This window comes from Mizuhopecten yessoensis, unplaced genomic scaffold (assembly GCF_002113885.1).
Source record: "Mizuhopecten yessoensis strain PY_sf001 unplaced genomic scaffold, ASM211388v2 scaffold4947, whole genome shotgun sequence".
In the NCBI taxonomy this organism is placed as follows: domain Eukaryota; kingdom Metazoa; phylum Mollusca; class Bivalvia; order Pectinida; family Pectinidae; genus Mizuhopecten; species Mizuhopecten yessoensis.
Window position 1 is genome coordinate 1,708,413 of NW_018405801.1, and position 23,398 is coordinate 1,731,810.

The following is a 23,398-nucleotide window of genomic DNA, read 5'->3' on the forward strand; positions in this document are numbered from 1 at the left end:
TTGCTTAGTTACACAGGCGTCGAATGCTCAATTTATTAATATAAGGAACCTTGTACAAAAGAAACACAGAAGTCAATAATTATATTCTATGCACAATTTTAGCTTAACATACTTTAAAAGCTTATTTCCTGATCAAAATTTATATTAGAAATACATCAAGTATTGATCACAAAGAAAGGAATAAAATTCAGTAAAGTAATATCGTTATGAAACGGTGACAATCTAACATATTTGCTCGATTACATTTGCTAAGACACATACCTCATCAATGCATCCAACAAAATTCTTGAACTTCTTTCCCCATCCCAGTTTGATACCACAGTGAGATCTGGCTATTCCCCCTAGAAATATAAAATACAAGTAAAAGTTTAACTACTATCAATATTTTATTATTCCTGTAAGAATTGTTGCTATATATAGTATCTTAGTGTCCTTATGAATAACTGAACGTATGTTAGCAGACTAACCCCTTACTGAATTGCTTTCAAACATATCGCTGAGACTCCTATATTAATCAAGATACACATAGCATTACTATCCAGGTTTATGTAACGTATAGCTTAAAATTCGAATTCGGTTTTAAGTCTCAGTTACACAAACCTTGGATTGTCCAGTTTCGGTAACATGGTTTGGTTTCAAAAGCTTAAAAGTCCAAGTATCGGTTATATATATAAAGGTTTAAATGACTTTTCAGTAACAGCGAAAAGTGTTAACACGTTCTATGACTTAGATAAATAATTTAATTGTAAAAAGTACTTGTATCTTTATGAAAATGCATCTTGATAACATTTTTGGCAGACAATCTTGTTTGAAATATATACTGTTAGAATGATTAAAATATCCTTTAAATTTTTTTTTTTTTATTATTTGTTATTGAATTGTATTTTCACGTTTTTGTTTTTGAATTAATATTGTACCAAACAGAGAGTAATGGACAAATGTTCAGATTGTAAGATTTTATTTTTAGAAAAGTTTTTACTACAAAGGACTTTGATGTGTGTGTTTTTGACCTGAAATTACGTTAACAAGTTATATATAATTTTTCGAAATTACAATTTATGTATAAAAACAGAATTATTTTAGGTGCATCACTTATACCAACACACGTATGTGAGTTTTGTACAGGAATATTTTCGACAACATGGTATATCTACACAGACTGATATTTGATGTAAAACACATGATACTTGTATCTAATCCACTGAGACGATGAATGGTATACGATATAACACATGCTTCATAATAACGTAATATGAACAGATTTATACCGAAGTCATAATAAATCCATAAATAGAAACTCAAAATCTAAGAAATTTGGCCAAGCAAAAATCAGTGAAGGAAGAATCAACATGAAACCGGTGGAAACTGCGAGGACCAGGTGTGAATATACATGTATATATATGTTTATTATAATTATTTTATTTTAGTTTTCTATTTTGGAAAAGATGTCTTGTTTCTGATTTCATTATAGTTTTTACCGTAAAATGTTAAAATTAAATCAGCAAATCCATCCTGTCAAAAGCGTACTCATTTATCTTTATAATGGATTTCTCCATTTATGGTATAACAAATGTGCTAGCGTGTCACCTTAACAGCGACACGGTGACATGATATAACATAGTAAAACAGTTAAATAAAGGTGTAAAATAAAAATAAAACACTTACAATATTCTATATTCTTTCAAAAACTGCAACTATGCAAAATATATTAAAATTTCATCCGTGTATACATTAAATAATATTTAGTTTTGCATATTTTTAAGATATTATACGTTATTTGTATTTTATCATTGAAATATAAAAATGTCCACAGGTTTTAACAGATATATTGAAATACAATTATCGTTTTTCATTTCAACAAATTTTATTTCATTTAGAAAAAAAGATTGAACAACAGGCATAGCCTATATAAGTTTTCTCCTAAGGTAACAATGGGTGAATAAAAAAAAAATATATATATATATATATAATATAGTATGTTGTTATTTGGAAAAATTATCGTTAAAGCGTTCTTACTTATGCGGCACTCGCTGCTTCTTTATGATAGAAGAAACAGCGTGCATCGTACATATAAGATATGTATAAGGCATTCTTGATGACAGGGGCCGCGGTGGCCGACTGGTTAAAAGGTGTCTGACCTTCGACGATCACTAGCCCTCCTTCAATGGGTCTCGGTTTCAAGGCCTACGCGGGGCGTTCGCCAAATACTGTACGCAGGTCGATTTTTTTCCGGGTACTTCGGTTTTCCTCAACAACCAAACGTTTGCTCGTCCTTAAAGGATTGTTGATAGGACGTAAAGCACCAAACAAACAAACCTTAATGACTACCACGCAAAAATTACATTAAGTGAATGAAAACAGAAATACCAAATAAGGCCACTTTTCATCTCGCCAGTACAAAGGTACAAATTATCATCAAGAAGCAGATCTTATCACAATCAATACGTTTTCAAGGAGCACAGTTGTTTCATAAATAGCAGGATATATGTATCTACATTGTAATACACTGTCAAACAAAGATTATCGAGCTAATTTATTTTTTATATCACAAAGAATGTTGCTATTGTTGCTATTTGATTGGTCAGTTTATTATTTTACTCGCTAGGGAAAAATCATGTAGTTTTTTTATCTCCATTCAACCTTATTCTTTATAGGTAACATTTCAAATAAACGTCATTAAAATCAGTACGAATATGTACCCTAACTGATTTAGGGATATATGAATAAATATATAATGTTCTCGACGATATACCCATTAGAGTTATTGATTATTTAAAATGCTCAGTGAGAAATTGTCGCGTTGCCGGAAGCAATTTGTCCTGACCGAGTTGACCAGGTGACGACTGTATGACAAGTAATATATATTGTACACGATGCGTCTGTCAGCGGTGAAGTGGTCAGTTTGTGTGTGCAGTAACCGATGGACATACATCGGACAGTCGTATACATGAAATAATGATTAATGAGGCTATCTTCAACACTCCAGCACCATAAATGTATGCGTCAGAATATTACGGGGCCTTCTCAGTCAACTTCAGGTTTTTTGCTGTATATAAAGTTTTTTCTGCTCAATGCCGATTATCATAAGGAATTGAATATTTGATTCATTTGGGAATTATAATTTTTCAAATTTATCGAATATACGAGGAATTTACTTAAGAATACACCTTTTTTTAATTTCTAATTTAAAAAAATTATATACAAATATACCGTCTAAGATGGATTATGTTCACTAAGTTAGAAAAATCAGCTTTTAATGAAACAAATAGTTGAAATATCATTGATGCAGTATTGTTGTTTTTATAAAATTGATAATGTTTATTAGCATAAATTGTGTCTGTGAAATAACACAGACAAATAATTCTTAATATAGAGTATCACTCATGTATATATGTTTTTCAATATATTTAGCTTTTGTTCTGTATTTATCATACATTGGAAATATAGGAAAAAATCAAACAAAATATATTTATTAACCACAGATATTTTTTCACATTAATCACATATACTTCTGTTTTTTTGTAAGTTAAATTAATAGTCTTTTTGACTATTTTATTAAACAAAATGTAACACCATTGACGTGTAAGTGAAATGTATATCAAAATATTATTCAAATATGTATTGATCGAATTAATTCAAACTTGTCCCGTGTTAGGTTGTTTTACCCTACTTAATGTTCATCATACATATGTTTCAAAGTTAAATGCGTTCTACCAAACCACAAAACATAATAAAAAAGATACGATACGACGGTTTTTATAAATGATTTATGAAATAGCTTAGCAACAGTAAACTATTACCTCTTAAGGCATAGTATCAAAATACTGTATACCGTGAACATTTTCACCCAGCACAACTTTCGCATACGCCGGTAAAATCCATAGTCACACTGTGTTGATTTAGACATTTGAATTATATGTTTATTTTATTGTTTCCGATATACATTTATTATCAGTCATATTGATATCTCAGATGTATAATGAATAGCAATGGTTATGTGTGTAGATGTACTGATAATGATAATAACTGTCAACCATGTCTAGACAGTTGTATAGTGATAAAGATTAATTATAATCAGGACTAATACAATATGTTCATTATTACCGTCGGCTGTTCACTGTGTTCTCGTGGAATAAATATATAATGGAGACAAAGCGATAAATAAGATATGATATACTTTATATATAACTTCTCCTCGTTTTCATAAAGTCAGAAACATCAACATACACTCGAGCCTGAAATAGGTGTGTTTATATACTTAGCTTGTCATACAATGATAGATACTTACACGTAACAGCTTGAAAGTATCGGGCTGACTATTTTAATATAATGTTAATGCATTGCTTATTTAACAATATTTAAAGAAACGCATGTCGAAATTACACGTAAGTGTCAGCATGATCACTTTCATTATTCATTTCAAAATCTGACATATTTCTGTTTCTTCAGTGATGCTTATAACTCATGAATAATAAGTAATATATACAGGAAAGTACCAATGATGCTATCGAATCAACAACAGTTAGATAAGATAGTAGTCACTTAATGCGTATATATAAAGACCATTAAAATGGAAACCAGGTAAAGAGTGTTATAGATTACCCACGTAAAATGTATTCCATATGCTTCACATGTCAAATCTGTCTTCGAGTATTTTGCATAAAGTTAATCAATCTTAACAATATACGTTGTACACTAAGTAAGGAATTTGAAATATAAATAATAAACATATCACAAAATTAACTGGAGCATTAACACACAAATATTACTCCAATTCGAGACGATACAAAGAGACGGTTGTTTTCATTTTTCAAACAACAACATCTTGTACAGTCACGTTTTTGTGTACATTAAAAAGACAAACAAGGACATAAGTGTATTATGTAATAAACAAAATTCACTAAAGGCTCCATTTCTTATTGCACTTACATCATCACTTTTAAATTGTGCCAGATATCAAAACAAAAGACATCGTGAACACTCCCAAATCCCATAGGCTAAAGCAAGTGTCTTGACATATAAGTGTTATCTTTACTAACTGTGGCCTCAGTCAACATGTCTTCGGACATGACAACACATGTTTACCCTCTTATTTACTTTATATGGTTTTAAAGGGAACTCATTGTATATGACTTAACAATATAATATTGTCACTGATAATATAACCATTATTTGTTTAATTCCAATTTTGACAAGGTATCTACTTAAGCATTGTCATGCACTCCTTATACATCAACTTTAAGAAGGCTCCTTCATGTAGTCAACTTCCAAACCAAAAAGGGTCCGTTCCTACCAGGTACATTAATCATGTTCTTGGATTGTGAAAACATCACCAAATCTAATTTATCTAAACGTTGTATCAATAAAAACAGCAAGGTTCTTCCAAATTCGTAGCTTTTTGTTTTGAGGAAAACGACATATAACGCAGTTACTGTACACATATTTTATTCGATGACACACATTTCCCTACCTCCTCAGTGGTTGAATAATAACCACTTGGATGTCGGTGATAATGTTTATAATGACTCGGTGTTTCTATTTTTAGAAACGGCAGGCCAACATTTATTTTATAACGTCAGCTCAATTATAACGTCACAATGCCTCCCGCCAAATGCAGTACATTCCTATGTACAGTTTTGATAAGTTTTAATTATTTAATGAGAAAAATGTTAATTAGCATCTTATATAGCAATTAAGGACTTTTAATTTCGGTGAATATGCGGTTATATGGACCACAAGAAGTGTTTTTTTTTAAATGAAATGAAATTTATTGGTTTTATTATAAATCGCATATAAGTAGGTTGAATATAACACAGCAAGTATTAACTCACCACTCTTAATAGTGTAAGTTATTAATAAAGGATACATTTGAAAATTAATATCGATCCTTCCTACGATTTTACTTCCATTTAACCTGGTGAAAGTCTGATATATTATCATGTCGATACGCATCGTCGACAGCATGTTGCTGACCATTTAAGGTCATGTATATTATACATTATACCACGTGACTGGTATATATAAACTGCAACGTATTAAAATCGGCCTCAGTCCGGCTCTATGTATCCTCCTAATGACATACGCTTAGTGCAGATCCTGTTCTTCTGAATACAGTTAATAATGCTTTGATAGTAGCACTATGTCATAGAAATATCAAAAACTATTAGTAAATAACCAATTGTGTATTAACACGACGGGATCGTTTAGATGTGATGATATATTTAACTTACCTGAAACGTCTATGTCCCGAGCGTTGATACCGGACTGACCCTCAAGCCGGCCATTACTGATGGTTATTGTGACATCTCGCCAGTCTGAGGTCTGAACCTAGAATTCATATCAATTATAAAAGTTATATATAGAAACCTGAATAATCGCTATTCCTGGAAGATGTTCAACATTTTCAGGGGGAAATGAACAATATTACATTACATTTTATCAGAAAAGTAAATTAGATATTTGTTGTCAATAAATATTCATGAAATAAAACAACAAGTCAAATGTATACTCATGTTAATCAAATTTAATAATGTCTCATTAATATATATACATGTATGTATTTTGATCCGAGTTATTTTTTACTGCAAGTTCAAACTTGTACGTATTTTGTAGAAGTTAAATTATTTTTAACAAATACTTTTAAGACATCATGATGATAAACCATGGTTAGAGGGAGCGTAATTTCTAATGCCGTAATGTATTTCAAAGTCAATATAACGTTTGTTTGCTAAAAGCATTATCAAAGGTAAATGAAATAAGGATCCAAATTGCATGTATTCCCTACGTATAAAAGGATTGATCATTCCAAACCCAGGACAGGTAAATCGTCTCTATGTATGCTTCTTACGATGATTGTTTTTCTTATATAAATATAGATGGTTTATTATCATGCATCATACTGTTTGCTATATATATTGTGATTACTTTTAATAAGGTGTCTACAGGGCAATGTATTGCATCAGTCCAGAAACGTTTACCTCGCGGAAACTTTGATATCATGTAGTAGGTACAAAGGACCCGATTTCAGTACGAAAAAGTCCGCCTTCCCACAACACAATTATACTTATATGATATTATTGCATATACACTTTGTAATTTGTAGATGAGTATTTGAGTATTGTCACTGACAAAGTTTCGCGCTGCCTGCCTATCGGACTGACTGACAGAGACTATTACGTGAACGGAATGGCGGACGAAATACCAACCTATATTCACTTCTGTTAGGTACTGTTAACATCGAGTTTGCACTTACCGAAGATGGTACCCATGCTGTCTGAAAAGCCCCTGTATTGGTTTTTACTGAAAAAGAGTTTCCCGATGGCTTCGTGCCTACAACTAACGTAGGAATCTCTTCACAATCTCCATTGTACAGCAATGCTTCAGTGTCAATTTTAAGGTCCATTTGTTTGTATCTGATATTCATAAAAACTGTTTTACCGAAATCCATATTAGCAAATTTAGGCATGGAGATAACAGATGTCCCATCAAAACATGCAGCGCCGTTTGAAAGTGTCACGTTTTCAGTTCTTACAAAGGTATTACTTCCGGAATAATCCCTGAAGTCAGTGTCAAATGGGAGGAAAACTTCGGGTTTACAAACTGAAATTGCAAAAGGCAAGGAAAGGTCTTCATCAGTTAAATACAAAACAAATATTAATGAAATAAAAAGCCATGTTTGATAATTATGATAGTATGTCATCAATGATATAAACAACCTCATATATGCTTATATATATGCCGTTATATGAAATGTAAGTACAACTGATTTAAATGTAACAGAATATTATCAATTTTTCACTTTATTCACAAACAGTATGCATGTCAAACGTGTCAAAACGTTTCAAGACCGACTGGTTTCTTTATCAAGCTATGACTGAGTGAGACCGACTGGTTTCTTTATCAGGCTATGACTGAGTGAGACGACTGGGTTCTTTATCAGGCTATGACTGAGTGAGACGACTGGGTTCTTTATCAGGCTATGACTGAGTGAGACGACTGGTTTCTTTATCAGGCTATGACTGAGTGAGACGACTGGGTTCTTTATCAGGCTATGACTGAGTGAGACGACTGGTTTCTTTATCAGGCTATGACTGAGTGAGACTGACTGGTTTCTTTATCAAGCTATGACTGTGTGAGGCCGACTGGTTTCTTTACCAGGCTATGCCTGAGTGAGACGACTGGTTTCTTTATCAGCCTATGACTGAGTGAGACCGACTGGTTTCTTTATCAAGCTATGACTGTGTGAGGACGACTGGTTTCTTTATCAGGCTATGACTGAGTGAGACGACTGGTTTCTTTATCAGGTTATGACTGAGTGAGACCGACTGGTTTCTTTATCAAGCTATGACTGAGTGAGACCGACTGGTTGCTTTATCAGGCTATGACTGAGTGAGACGACTGGGTTCTTTATCAGGCTATGACTGAGTGAGAGCGACTGGTTTCTTTATCAGGCTATGACTGTGTGGGACCGACTGGTTTCTTTATCAGGCTTTGACTTAGTGAGACCGACTGGTTTCTTTATCAGGCTATTACTGTGTGAGACCGACTGGTTTCTTTATCAGGCTATGACTGAGTGAGAGCGACTGGTTTCTTTATCAGGCTATGACTGAGTGAGACCGACTGGTTTCTTTATCAGGCTATGACCGAGTGAGACCGACTGGTTTCTTTATCAAGCTATGACTGTGTGAGACCGACTGGTTTCTTTTTCAGGCTATGACTGAGTGAGACGACTGGTTTCTTTATCAGGCTATGACTGAGGGAGACCGACTGGTTTCTTTATCAGGCTATGACCGAGTGAGACCGACTGGTTTCTTTATCAGGCTTTGACTGAGTGAGACCGACTGGTTTCTTTACCAGGCTATGACTGAGTGAGACCGACTGGTTTCTTTAACAGGCTATGACTGAGTGCGACCGACTGGTTTCTTTATCAGGCTATGACTGAGTGCGACCGACTCGTTTCTTTATCAGGCTATGAATGAGTGAGACCCACTGGTTTCTTTATCAAGCTATGACTGTGTGAGACCGACTGGTTTCTTTATCAGGCTATGAATGAGTGAGACCCACTGGTTTCTTTATCAAGCTATGACTGTGTGAGACCGACGGGTTTCTTTTTCAGGCTATGACTGAGTGAGACGACCGGTTTCTTTATCAGGCTATGACTGAGTGAGACGACTGGTTTCTTTATCAGGCTATGACTGAGTGCGACCGACTGGCTTCTTTATCAGGCTATGACTGAGTGAGACGACTGGTTTCTTTTTCAGGCTATGACTGAGAGAGACCGACTGGTTTCTTTATCAGGCTATGAATGAGTGAGACCTACTGGTTTCTTTATCAAGCTATGACTGGGTGAGACCGACTGGTTTCTTTATCAGGCTATGCCTGAGTGAGACCGACTGGTTTCTTTATCAGGCTTTGACTGAGTGAGACCGACTGGTTTCTTTATCAGGCTATGACTGAGTGCGACCGACTGGTTTCTTTATCAGGCTATGAATGAGTGAGACCGACTGGTTTCTTTATCAAGCTATGACTGTGTGAGACCGACTGGTTTCTTTATCAGGCTATGACTGAGTGAGACCGACTGGCTTCTTTATTAGGCTATGACTGAGTGAGACCGACTGGCTTCTTTATCAGGCTATGACTGAGTGAGACCGACTGGTTTCTTTTTCAGGCTATGACTGAGTGAGACCGGCTGGTTTCTTTATCAGGCTATGACTGAGTGAGAACGACTGGTTTCTTTATCAGGCTATGACTGAGTGCGACCGACTCGTTTCTTTATCAGGCTATGAATGAGTGAGACCGACTGGTTTCTTTATCAGGCTATGGCTGAGTGAGACCGACTGGTTTCTTTATCAGGCTCTGACTGAGTGCGACCGACTGGTTTCTTTATCAGGCTATGACTGAGTGAGACTGACTGGTTTCTTTATCAGGCTTTGACTGAGTGAGACCGACTGGTTTCTTTACCAGGCTATGACTGAGTGAGACCGACTGGCTTCTTTATTCGGCTATGACTGAGTGAGACCGACTGGTTTCTTTTTCAGGCTATGACTGAGTGAGACCGGCTGGTTTCTTTATCAGGCTATGACTGTGTGAGACCGACTGGTTTCTTTTTCAGGCTATGACTGAGTGAGACCGGCTGGTTTCTTTATCAGGCTATGACTGAGTGAGAACGACTGGTTTCTTTATCAGGCTATGACTGAGTGCGACCGACTGGTTTCTTTATCAGGCTATGACTGAGGGAGACCGACTGGTTTCTTTATCAGGCTATGACTGAGGGAGACCGACTGGTTTCTTTATCAGGCTATGACTGAATGAGACGACTGGTTTCTTTATCAGGCTATGACTGAGTGAGACCGACTGTCTTCTTTATCAGGCTATGACTGTGTGAACAATTGGTATTATTCTTCTGTACGACGATGTGACGAAATTGTTTATTTCATACATATCAGAATATGATATCATTATATAATTAATTAACTTCCACCATTGTTTGCTATCCACAATGAGGGCAAATTTATCATGATGGTGATTATAAATTCACAGCATGCCCTATATAGTAATCACGTGTGAAGGGCGGACACACTGGACAGATATAAATTTGTAGAGGGCGACCAATTGACCGAGCACAAGTTTCACTGCATACAATGCTCCGATAATCATGAAATAAATCATAAATGTAATACTTGTTCGTAAAATATAAATGAGTGACAAAATATATCAACAAACATAAAACAAGCAGCGTTTAAACAATGCTGAAACTCGCCTCCTTTGAACGAATAAGTTGGATTCCCCATGGCTGCTGGTATACAGTCACAAATCTCCCCTTTGTAAATCTGCCCGACACTGCACTTCTCAGAAACCCATCCTGAAGAAATCTGCTTCTCGTATGCTGTCACATCGGACGTAACGGGTCTCTTGTTACAATTTTCTGGAAAATTAAGGCGCTTAATTCAAAAAGAAATCGTATACAATTGAGTCAATATACAGAGGACATATTTATACCATNGGGGGGTTCGTGGGTAATCTTCATCCACGAATTCATAGGTAGGTGAAGTAATTACAAGCAATGCAATTCTTCATTTGAGTGGGTACTCGTAATCGCGAATCCATGTACCCACGAAATGGTATTTTGTCAGAAATAGCTGATTTCACAGAAAGTTTCCTATATACGATTTGATGCCTATCTTGTCTCCGTTCAAATCTAGCTAAGTGAAGCGGTATATGAACTTTAAGAAGAATTGCACATTATTAAAAAGCTATTGTTGTTCAAGCAGTTGCTTCGGTAGTGATATTTTTATTACTTTATCGATAATATATATATTTTAGTGAAATTGTATGATACTAAAGGATGACGCTTTTATTAAGCTTAGTTAAATGTTTTGCATCTTCGTGAAATTGCACTTCTGAAATAGTTAGGTCTAAATTGAATTTCACTACAAAACTCTTCAGGGAATTTAGTTTGTTTGTTTCCTTGAGCAAAACAATGACAAGATGGATTCATCTTATTGCAAAAGAAATGTGAAAATAATCTGGTACAACATTTTTTCTAAATATTATTTATTGGTTGAATAAATGCAGTATTAACTAACACATTGTTGATATACGCGGGGAAAACACATTTACCGCTTCCGAACCTTTTTGTATGTGTGAAAATTAATCGTTTAGTATTAAGACATTATTATTTGTGTAATTTCTACCCTGAGAGCTGTCGCGTTAAGAAACGACTACTAAAGTTCTGGTTTAAGAATTATAACGCTAATAGATCAATATTTACCTTGCCACATAAACTGTAACGGGCTGCTTACTGGACACCTGTCCGCACACACAGAGCTGAAGATACATCCCTCTCCTTGGACAAATATTTTCCCCTCAGGACAGCACCTCATGACCGAATGACCGGCCTGGCACTGCCAGTATGCGACACAGTTGGTCGTATGTGAGAATTGGAACTTGTCTGCAAGCTTTTTACAGAAATCTGTTTGATATAGGAACAAATAAGTAAAAATTATAAAAATGCTCTTCTTTATTGTATCATATAGTATTAAGGCATTGTACGTTAATATGTTATTCTTATAAATAAAATAACATAACACTTTCTAAATTCAGATAATTAAGGGCAATGTTTTTTATTTAACGAGAAAAATGTTTGGATGATATATTAACCATATAAAAAAAGAACTACGACGTAAAAGGAATAGACGAAATTGAAGAAAATGAAGAAAAAAAAGATATGCTTTGTTGAAAGAGAAATATGCCATTGATTTCCAAATTATCAAAATTCCATTATGTCATACAAAAGTGCGGTTTGTTTATCAATAGGAAAAACAGTACCGAATTATTATGATGACCAATGATCACAGGGAAACTATGCATCCATAGATGAATTATGAGAAAACGGTTTTCTTTCTGTATCCATAAAAGACTGACTGAATGTTTAATAACTTGTATATTGACTAACGAAAGCTAAAAAGACACGAGTGGGTATTAATCGCCTTACGTAACATTAAAATGTGCATACAGATGAAATTTCCGTTAAAGACAAAAAAGAAGCCATAGATATAATTGAAATGTTGCAAATTATACTTGATTTTAGCCAAAATCATTTGACTTAGTCTATAAATAACTATGATTAAATTTACTGCGATATGTGTGTTGATTTTGATACTGCATGGTATAATTTGTTTAGGGATTGTCCTTGGAATTGTATGTCAGTTTTGGGACGGTTGTGCAGTGGCGAAAAGCATTGATCGGAATTCAAGCGTAGTGGTTTATCTGTGGCTATCGGTGTATCATTGTACGCCCTAATGTAAAAATGTCTCGTCTTTGTATACTGCTATGCAATTTGTATACAAGACTGATAATACCGTAGCATATCTCACGTTCTATGAACCCATATTGACACATCGTAGAGGGGAACATTGCAAGTATCATGTTGTTACTCTCACTATTACTGACCCCAAGCACAGATGCCTTGACCATATAGGTCAAGCTCATAGAGTTGCCTTAAGTGTTGTGTTTATTGACAAAACAACATAATTATTCTGTTGTGGGGGAGTTATTCTGACGTATATAGAGAATTATGTTAGTATAGTGATTAGGTTATTAAATACTAATGATAAAAAAAATCCCACAAAGCATAAAAAAATCCATGGAAATATCTAATCGTGTAGTCTGTCATACTGTCAGTGTATCGCATGTCCATATAGCTGTATTCTGTTATGTTTAAATATGAATTTATTCTACTGATTAAGAAATATTTTGGATACAATTATTCAAATATTAGCAACTCGGTTAATTTTACAAGGAATATATGCCTGCACAACCTAACTATTCGTCAAAAGAAAGAAAAAGGAAAATTCATGAAGAAATCTTTTAATTGTTAAATCGTTAATAACGCAAAAAAAAGATCCTTATAGATGTTGATCAATTATTAATAATGCAAAAACTATAAAAACAAAAAAGGTGTTATTAACACAAAACCGGTTTTTCAACAGGTATTATTTAATAAATGAAAATTACATCAACTGCGTTAAATCGTAATCATAGAAGAATTAACTATGTACATATATATCGGTTAATACCGAACAAAAATTAAAAAGCCACTTATAATAAAAAAAGGGACAAGCAAACAAACAAAAATAAACGACAAAAACATTCAAGGACTAAGTGATGTGGAATTACGGAGTGAAAGAAGAAAGAGTGAATTAATTTACAATCTTGTTAGGATGGTCACGAGTTAAATTAAAATAACAACTCTTAACTCAAACTTTAGGAAATAACAATTAAAATTTAATCTGTACGTTCAGGATAAATATAATTTATATTTTTTTATTATCAGCTAAATGTTCAGAAATTCACGTGACTTCACAAAAATGGAAAACAAATATTGACAACTTTGCATTAAACATAATAAGTACCCTCCTTACAGAACAATGCAAAACAGCAGAAATTAAGTCATAAGTTCTTCAACTTTGTCTCGATATAACTTATTGAAGCAATTAGTTTGTCTCACCGTGTTCGCAGTTGACGTCTTTAGATGGTTTGCATGTGACATCAATATTACTCCAGAACTGTCCGTAAGGACAATCTTGTACTCGAGGTTTAAAGAGACCAGACTGATCCGGATAACATACGACAAATTGATCACACCGGGAGGGATGACGTATGTATCCTAATCCGCCATCCATAGTGCACCCAAGACAAACGGCTGTGTAAAAATTGAAAATAAAGAGAATATTAAAAAGATGATAAACAATCGAGGAACAAAGAAAACAAGTTTGGTGTTATAATTTTGAAGGTTTTGATCAAATTATAGGTACAGAGTGAGCGATAGTACTATGACTTTCAAGGACAAGTGTTACTTTCGCAATATACCTTAATCATAGTATAATTGCGTTGTTGACTAGACTATTAGACGATTCTGATAACGTTGTTTATTTTACAGTTAATTGATAAGACATGGATCAGTTATAATTATTGAATAGCTCATTCCGGGTTTGTTTTGCAGTTATAGCATTTTATTTTTTCAGTAGAAAGGGATGATAAACTTCTTAATTTGTTCAGAAGATAACTTTAAAATATTCTGAAATTAAGATTAATATTTTGCTGCAATCTTCAAAATACAGTCATTACTTTAAAAGCATTTGGAATAAAATACTCAATCAGATATGTAGGAAATATGTAATGCACCTTACCCCCTTACTATCTTACTATCTGTGTGGAACAAGAAAATCAAGACAAAACCTTGAGTAAACATACCATACCTCTAATATACATAATAAAAAAGTTTCTTTCAGAAAATACCGTTTACTTCAGTCACTCACTAAGACGGTGTTAAAACTTCAATAAGATCAATGATATCGAATCCACATACAGTACTAAATTAGCATTCATGTATAATGAAGAAAGATTTGCTCAAATATTCCACAGCTGACACATTTAACAATCTTTACCTGGCGATAGTGTACCGTCCTTGCTGGAACGGATGGATGAAAGTCCTAATTCGGTCTGACTAACGAACCTCCCTCCAACATTTGCTGCAGAAGCCCCTCTTTCCTGTTCCGAAGTTGATTTCTTGGCGGCCTTTGCAATTTCAGTCTCGGCTGCCGAGATCGTCAATATCTGATTGATGGAAGTCTCAATGGCAGATTGTTCATTCGAGGGTCGATGCACAATTCGCGGAACACTTTGTAAACCGCTTACACCAAATCCAGACTGACTTCTTGTTACCTTAGAGCCTACAGATGCATTGGAACCAGATATGTCCACTGGTTTGACTATTTGCTTTGGGGTTCTTGCGGAGCCATCAAACAGTACGTTTGTACTACCTGGAACAGTAGCTGTATTTACTCCGATGTTCAAGCCTAATGAGTTTGATCCACCTGGCAATCTTTCATTCATTCTTCCTCCGGCGCTCGAGCCACCACCCAATAAACCAGTTCCTACTATACCACTGTTTACTACACCAAAATCCGTCATACCCATGTTTTTCCCTCTGGCCTCTCCCACGCCCATATTGCCGATGTGACTTTCGGCCAAAACCTCCCTCGATATTCCATCAACTACAAGTCCTCTTCCAGGTGTCCCAGCTGTTGATACCCCACTATTGACGGTTCCCCTGACTGAAGGATCCCCGCTGGTTATATCAACAGTGAACTTTCTATTTGATGAATTTTGTTTGATCAGCGGGTTCTGAGTGTCCAATAAAATAGTCTCTGTAACTAACCTAGGTGGAAGAGATGTTGGGCTCTCTAGAATTCTTGTATCGGCCAGTAACATTGCATTATTCATCATTGAAGGATCTGTAGGTATACTGTTATCGAATGTAGAGGACGCAATACTATCAGCAATTCCAACTGACAAGTCATTTCCGTTCAAACCCAAAGAGCTCCCCAGGCCATTGATAATTGACATATCCCCCAAGCCACTGTTAAACTTAGGCCTAGATTCCAGCATGTTGTTTGCCTTATTCAAAGCTGTGAGTTGATCAATTAAAGACTGCGTCGTATCAGAGTTATGAAGTAGTCCATTATTAACACCACCAGTAATTTGGGGAAATATTTGCTGTTGTCTAGCGGTAGGATTTATGTTGTTGTCAGGAACAATATTCCCACCTACTTGGCCTAAACCACCTCCATTCCTCATCAGAGCAGAAAATAACTCGGCTCCGGGCATGGATGAAAGATCCAGACCAATCCCATTAGAAGCAGCACCGCCAGGATTTTGATTTGAGGTATCTTTATTCGTTACTGATCCAGCTAGATCAAATGTATTGCTTTGATCAAACATGTTAAACCCAGAATCTGGAATGAAACCAGGATCTTGCGAATTTAAGTTGAAGCTGTTACTTCTACCTGTTACCGATTGGAGAGGTTCCATGCCGAAATCGCCAACTATTGAATTGCCAATACCTCCCATGGTTATATCGGAAGCGAAAGATGCCTGATTTTTAAAATTCGAATCCATCTTAATCGTTGATTGTAAATGAGAGTTCACAGAGTTTTCGCCACCATTTGATTTCCGCACAAACTGATTATCAATTGCGAAGGTTCCATCGCGACTAAAATCGAAATTTCTACCTTTTCCACTTTGAGGACTACCTCCGTTCAAATTGATATTTGCTCCTGATGTAACATCGGTATGGGAGGGACCAGCGAATACTCCACCACTATTCAAATCAATATTCCTGCCGATGGTCGAATCAATATTTATGTTTCCACTGAAATCAGTAACACCATTAACCTTTAGACTATCTATACCAATATTATTTGCTTGAAGGGGATTCATGAATTTTCCCCCACCGTTTGAATTAATGCCACCATTCGAATTTAAGTTAATACCACTAGTAGAGCCAACACCACCGCCATTCTTCATTGAATTTAGACGTCTGCCTCTGTTTTGACCAGAATTAAGTCCAACACCGATATCTGCAGACATCCCGTTTGTTCTAAGACCACCCAGGCCAATAGTTCCGGTTTGTCTGAGTGTTTTATCTGCTCCAATACTGTTCCGGAAGTTGCCGTTACCGGTGTTGGAGAGAGCTCCATCTGCAACAAACTGTGATTGTGTAGGTGCAAACACGTCGAGCATGCTACCCGTAGCCCCTGCGGTACCGGTACTGGCGGGAGAACGTAATACCCCTCCACTATTTGTAACACTATCCATGGGAAAGGTATTTCCGGGAGGAGAACCACCCGAAAGCGTCTGTGAATGATCAGGAATCCATTGCGTACTGGCGGGAGAACGTAAGACTCCTCCACTATTTGTAACACTATTCACGAGAAATGTATTTCCGGAAGGAAAACCACCCGAAAGCGTCTGTAAATGATCAGGAATCCATTGCGTACTGGCGGGAGAACGTAAGACTCCTCCGTTATTTGTAACACTATTCACGGGAAATGTATTTCCGGGAGGAGAACCACCCGAAAGCGTCTGTGAATGATCAGGAATCCATTGCGTACTGGCGGGAGAACGTAAGACTCCTCCACTATTTGTAACACTATTCACGGGAAATGTATTTCCGGAAGGAGAACTACCCGAAAACGTCTGTGAAATATCAGGTATCCATTGTGTTCCATCAGGTGTGTTACCATTATTCCCTAACACAACATGACTATCTAATGAGTTTGTACCGGCCGTATTGTGCCTGTCAACAAGAACATTAGCATTTTGGTTACTTTCCAAGCTGGGTCTGTTATTTTCCCTCCGACGCGTTGTTACTACAATTAAATTCCCTTTCCCATTTGACTGTGAATGTCTTATAGGAACAAGATGTTTTCCATTTAATGAAAGGTCACTATTGACATTGCTTCTTGAAAATATTTGTTTTTGCCTCAGATATTTTTGAAGGTTCAGTCTGTGTGTTTGAAGAAGGAATGCATTTCTTCGATTGGAATTCAAGTTTTGTTTAGCACGGTTATCCTTTATAAAATCTACAAGTTGAAATGTATTATGATTAATGGTATGATACACATCGGCACCGGAAGAAGTCATCATGTCCACTTGACCATGCAGATCCTTAGGTAAGAACGGGTTTCCCGGACCGTTACCCATGGATGGCTTGATCCCATGCATTCCATTACCAGGATGTTGGCCATAGCCTGCAAACAAAATGTGGTTTTATAATGCTTCATTTAGTTTAGTGTTCAACTATGCTGAAAGCGTATTATTTATATGTGCATCCCGTTGTGCGCTGGTGTTAACACCGTAATAACTGGATTTAACAACGTAGAGCACTGGAGTTAACATTGAAGTGAACTGGAGTGCACATCAATGTTTGGTCTAGTGCACTTCATTGTTCACTACGTGTGCACTACAAAGTGCACTAGATACCAAGATACGTTTGCTCCCAACTGTATTTATTGTCTTTTGTCCATAATTTGTCCGTATATTGTTAAATATTTTATTTTTTGTATAAAAAAAAATCTTTTTTGTCTTATTTTGCAAAAATTACGAAATTAGTTATTACGGCTTATATAAATTGTCTGCGGGGATTATGAGGGAGGGCAACCGAAATCCCTTGAGAAAACCAACGTGGTCTTGCAGTTGAGCAAACCAGTTGACGTCCGATTGGGAAGTAGAAACCCTGACGTCATGGTTTGAAGGCTGGTGCGTTATCCACTGCGCCAACCGACCATCCAATATATAATTTATCAATGCTGTTCGGGAAACAAATTATTAGCTGAAACTTATATCTCCCCTCCTTGAATAATAGCAATACACATACACCGTGTTGTCTTTATTTTCAATAAATTTCTTCTATATATCATTTGTTTTCGCGTCTATTAATCAAGAGCTAAGGATCAAATTCGTAAAATAAATACATCTATAAGCAAGGGAAACAGATATATCATAACAGAACCAATGCGCATAATATTTCGAGTAGTAGGAGTTTTTCTTCTTCGAGCTAAGTCTGCTACATTTATTTTAGAAATATTTCGAATGATGTTCATATACAAATGAATAATTTCGTTTTCAGTCTTAAAATATTGCATTAGTTCTCTTTGTTCTTATTTTTAATGACTATACCAAAATACTGCTGCATCTGCTCACATGAGTAGTTAGTAGCCTGGTAGGTAAAATGTATAAGAAAGGTAGCCAAAATGTCTAAATGGTTGCAGGAGATCGAATTTTCCCATAAGCAGAAGACACAGGAGAAAATGCATGAGTCTGCACGATCCTCCACATGAGTCGCCTCGTGCAATACATATTTAGTGGGATTCAGCGGGTCTCCAATATCTCCTAAGCAGTATACATAAAAGAAAAAATATCGTTTCTGCAGAATATAGTTCTATTGGGACATATGCTTAAGTCTATTTGTTTTACAATGAAATCTGGATTTATTTGAGGCCTCTATGTGTATGCGGAACAACCGGTACGTCCGTTTTTAAATGTAACATTTTCGGATATAAATCCTGGCGGACCTGCAAAAGTTTATGCAGGCCTTGTGAGGCTTTGCCAAGGCTCGTCTGAAAGCAGCATCAGATTACTAGGTCCGATCTTATTTAATAAACGGACAACTCTGATCCAACCAGTTCAACCGTATAGAACGCGATGAACGAAAATTAAAACTTTTATGTGTGAAAATGATCTCTTACAGTCCAAGGATGTACACCTCTGAGAAGTCAAAATATTCCTGTATAAAACTTTTTTTCTTATATGGATTTTTGGAAAAGGGAGTTAATGGCATAATAGAAAATGCTAAAAAAAATTGTCCCTATTTTCGTTTTTGTGCTATGATCGGTCAAAGATGCCAATTTAACACAATATGTGATTTTAGGTGATTTGTTTGGTTTTGACCATTTGCAGAACAAATTCATACAATTTCTTATAAGTGTGTATGTATGAATGTTTGTAGAATTGATGAAAATATCATTTCGTGTGCTTCTTTTTTGTCCCATTATTATTTGTGCTATATTTCACCTTTTTCGGGGTCAAAAATCAAAAGTGTTTCAGTTATACTAAATATGTAAAAATTAAATACCAATAATGTATAACTTTCCACTTTGTTGCATATTCTTTTTATCATATTGAACATTATAAAGTTGTACAGCAAAATTGAACCTGCTAAAATTAAAAATTACGACACAATGACAATTTAAGTGATCAATTTAGTGTCAAAAAAGGTGAAATATTAGCCTTTTGTGAAGCGCAAGAAATACACATTACATATAATACACATTTTCAAAATGGCCGCTGAATTGGTCATTTCTTTTAAATTCTTGTAAAAATAAATGTACCAACAACAGTCATCTAGTTTTTTGACATATTTTTAGATGTGTGTTTGCTATTAAATTAATAAATTATTAAATTTGCTACATAAACCCGTTACACCAGATCAAAACGAGACTTGAACGTGATTAAAACCTCAGAAAAGTACATTCTTAATATATCATTAAAATGTGACGTCTATAGAAAGTCACCTTCAGTGCCAATCGGAAGGCAACTGCCTATATAGATCAATGTCTTATGTGCATGTACTTTACATATAGATGGAAATCGTTCCTTTCCAAGTTCACCTGGGACAAGTATGGCTCACTTTCGTGACAACTGTCCATATCCGATGGAATAGAATAGGTAAAACCGAATGTCACCTGGCCGAGAAACTGCTGATTTGAGGGGAAACTGACTAATCTGGGTCAGTCACGACAATCAACCTGTCGCACGTTCCTCAAAATACAGCAGTATACTTATAAATCATATAAGGTCGATAGACAGTGTCCTAGCAACAGTATAATAATGAGTGTTTTACGATCACTGGTGCATCATAGCTGTGTACACTCATTGACAACCTTGCAAGGGTGTGCATTGGCTTTTATTTTACTTGCACACTAGTTGTAATGGTTCATTCGTTTGTATACAATATAATTTTACGGAAACTCTAGAGTTTTTCATTACACAGAGATATCCTTAAATTTGTGGCGGGGGGGGGGGGGGGGGGGGGGGAGGTTAACAATCAATTCAAGCCCTGAACTTGTTTAAGTATGAATTGTCAGTGAAAGTGTTTCTCACCTGCCCTAACTTTTCAATTAATCAAGGTCGAGTATAAAATGGTCTGGGATTGAGGCTACGGTGTATGTATTGTAGCATACTAGTGAGGTGGCACTAAGGAAAAAATGGGTCGTTAGAAACCGGGTCCAACGGCAAACAGAACAGAATACATCTCAAGTTCCAATCCAAATCTGGAGGTATAAGCAGAGGTGGCTTATGACCAGTAATTACTTGCTGATAAAAAGCAGCTCCTGATAAGTCTTGGTGTTTTAAACTTTAATAATTGATTTTAAGCGATGTTTCCTTACGTCTTGCAAAGCGACTTAGGGCTACATGTATTACAGTACGAAATGGAATATCCTCTAAAATTACATTAATAACAGCTACTAATTTTCGTGGTGTTTTAATTTCGTTGTTTTCGTGGATAATCTTCATCCACTAATTCATAGGTCCACGAAGTAATTACAAATAGACCAATTCATCGTTTGAGTGGGTACTCGTAATCCACGAATTCCTATACTACCGAAATGTCGTTTTGTCGGGAAAGCTCCACTAAAATATCTGATTTCACAGTTCATAGTTTGCTACACGGGGATATTACTTGGGTATTTTAATTATATGTATCGACACATTTGATTGGAAATCGTATAACTGTTTAATAATCGAAGTAAACTTTATGTTTTTAATGGATTGAATATTGCTTTTAAACACTATCATTGTTAGGTGTACTTGTTTTGTTTTTACATTTAGATAATATGACGTCAATTCAATTGGATTAATATGAATTTAATGATGATAAAAGTGTGACGTTACAAGTATGTAATTATCAATGTACGACCATCTATGGCAATTTATAATTAAGTAGATTTTGTATGTTGCGTTTTGATCAGAGAGCGAAATAGCAATACTGTTATTCAAAATCATTGTTAAAGTTTGAGGTCATGACTGAGCCCCTGTCAGGTTTAGTCAAATGTGAGCTAAATCAAATAAGATTAAGCACTTTGTAGTCCAATCAAACTCAAATATTTAACGTAGTGTACGGATTATGTACTTTACTTATTGTGGAGAATGTTTATATTCCAATACCAAACACAACATGTAAATTCCAATACTGTACAGAAAATATCGATTTCGATTTTCTACAGAATATATACTTTTCAATTCTGTAAACATATTTATGTTTCGATGCCGTACAGAATGTGAACATACCAATACTGTACAGAATATGCAAATGTGTATATTATGCATGAAATATACGTTTCAATACTTTACAACATGTGTACATTTCAATACGTTATAGAATACGTACGTTTCAATAAGTTCCAACATTTGTACATTTTAATAATGTATAGAATATGCACGTTTCAATACTTTTTTGCCAATTTTGAATATTTCTTCTGTACATCATATGAATATGTATGTTTCAAAACTATACAAAATGTATACGTACTATCCAGTAAGATATGCTAATTTCAACAATGTGCATAAACGTATGTTTCAATACTTCATTTTAAGTTTCAATGCTATGCATGATCTGTCTGCTCCGATTCTGTACACAAGTTGTACTTATCAATAATTTACAGAACCTGCACAATTCAACTATACAGAATATTAATATATGCATGTTTTAAAACTATACAAAATGTATGTGTTTCAATGATGTACACAAGTTGTACGCTTCAGTACTATGCATGATTGTCCGTTCCAATTCTAAACAAAGTATTTGTACGTTTCAATTCTCTACAGTATTTGTACGTTTCAATACTCTACAGAATAGTTTCATTTTAACACATTGTGGGATATGCACATTTTGATAGTGTACGGGATTTGTATGATGATCTAAATTCGGGTAGATAATTAACCGCGACGTCACTTTTATCTATTTAATTCGTGGTGTATTTTTTTCGTTCAACATACACGAGTTATCCTTGTTTTTCCTGTGGTTTTCACTTAGTCGGATATTTTACGGTACTTTTTATCTAGCAGATTGAATTCGGATCACAATTATCACGAAAATAACATCCTCGCGAAATATCAGCTCTTTACCGTAACCAGTGACTGACGACATATGTGTTTAAAACTTATCCTTTCACGTGAAACCCAGACACACTTCAAGTTGTAAATTTGTATTTTAGACAGACAAGTAAATATAACGCTAAATCTTCATACATCAATTAAAATTTGGTGATATAATGAATCATTAACGAAAAAAACGTCTTGTTGTATGAGCACGTTCCTATAGGTAGTGTTTATATAATCTTACAGACACTATTTCACGTGGTAAATTAGGGGATTTTTCTCACAGTGAGATGCAGAATTTAGTTACTTACATTTATCAAACAATAAAAACGATGAAATACCAGCAGGTCATGTTAGAGATACTTTAAAGCTGTTTAAGTATTACTTGTTAAAT

The 23,398-nt window shown here is 35.3% G+C and overlaps 1 protein-coding gene across 1 annotated transcript in view; it reads right to left on the reverse strand.

The window, feature by feature from the left end:
* Positions 1-23,398, reverse strand: part of LOC110450071 — a 28,145-nt gene that overhangs the window by 4,217 nt on the left and 530 nt on the right. Inside the window, exons 2-8 of the mRNA XM_021497315.1 lie at positions 14,949-18,095; positions 14,009-14,203; positions 11,771-11,971; positions 10,760-10,924; positions 7,253-7,599; positions 6,231-6,327; positions 262-341 (exon numbers count right to left, since the gene is read on the reverse strand). Of these exons, the coding sequence (XP_021352990.1) occupies positions 262-341; positions 6,231-6,327; positions 7,253-7,599; positions 10,760-10,924; positions 11,771-11,971; positions 14,009-14,203; positions 14,949-18,095 (4,232 nt within the window). The remainder of the gene's footprint in view (positions 1-261; positions 342-6,230; positions 6,328-7,252; positions 7,600-10,759; positions 10,925-11,770; positions 11,972-14,008; positions 14,204-14,948; positions 18,096-23,398) is intronic.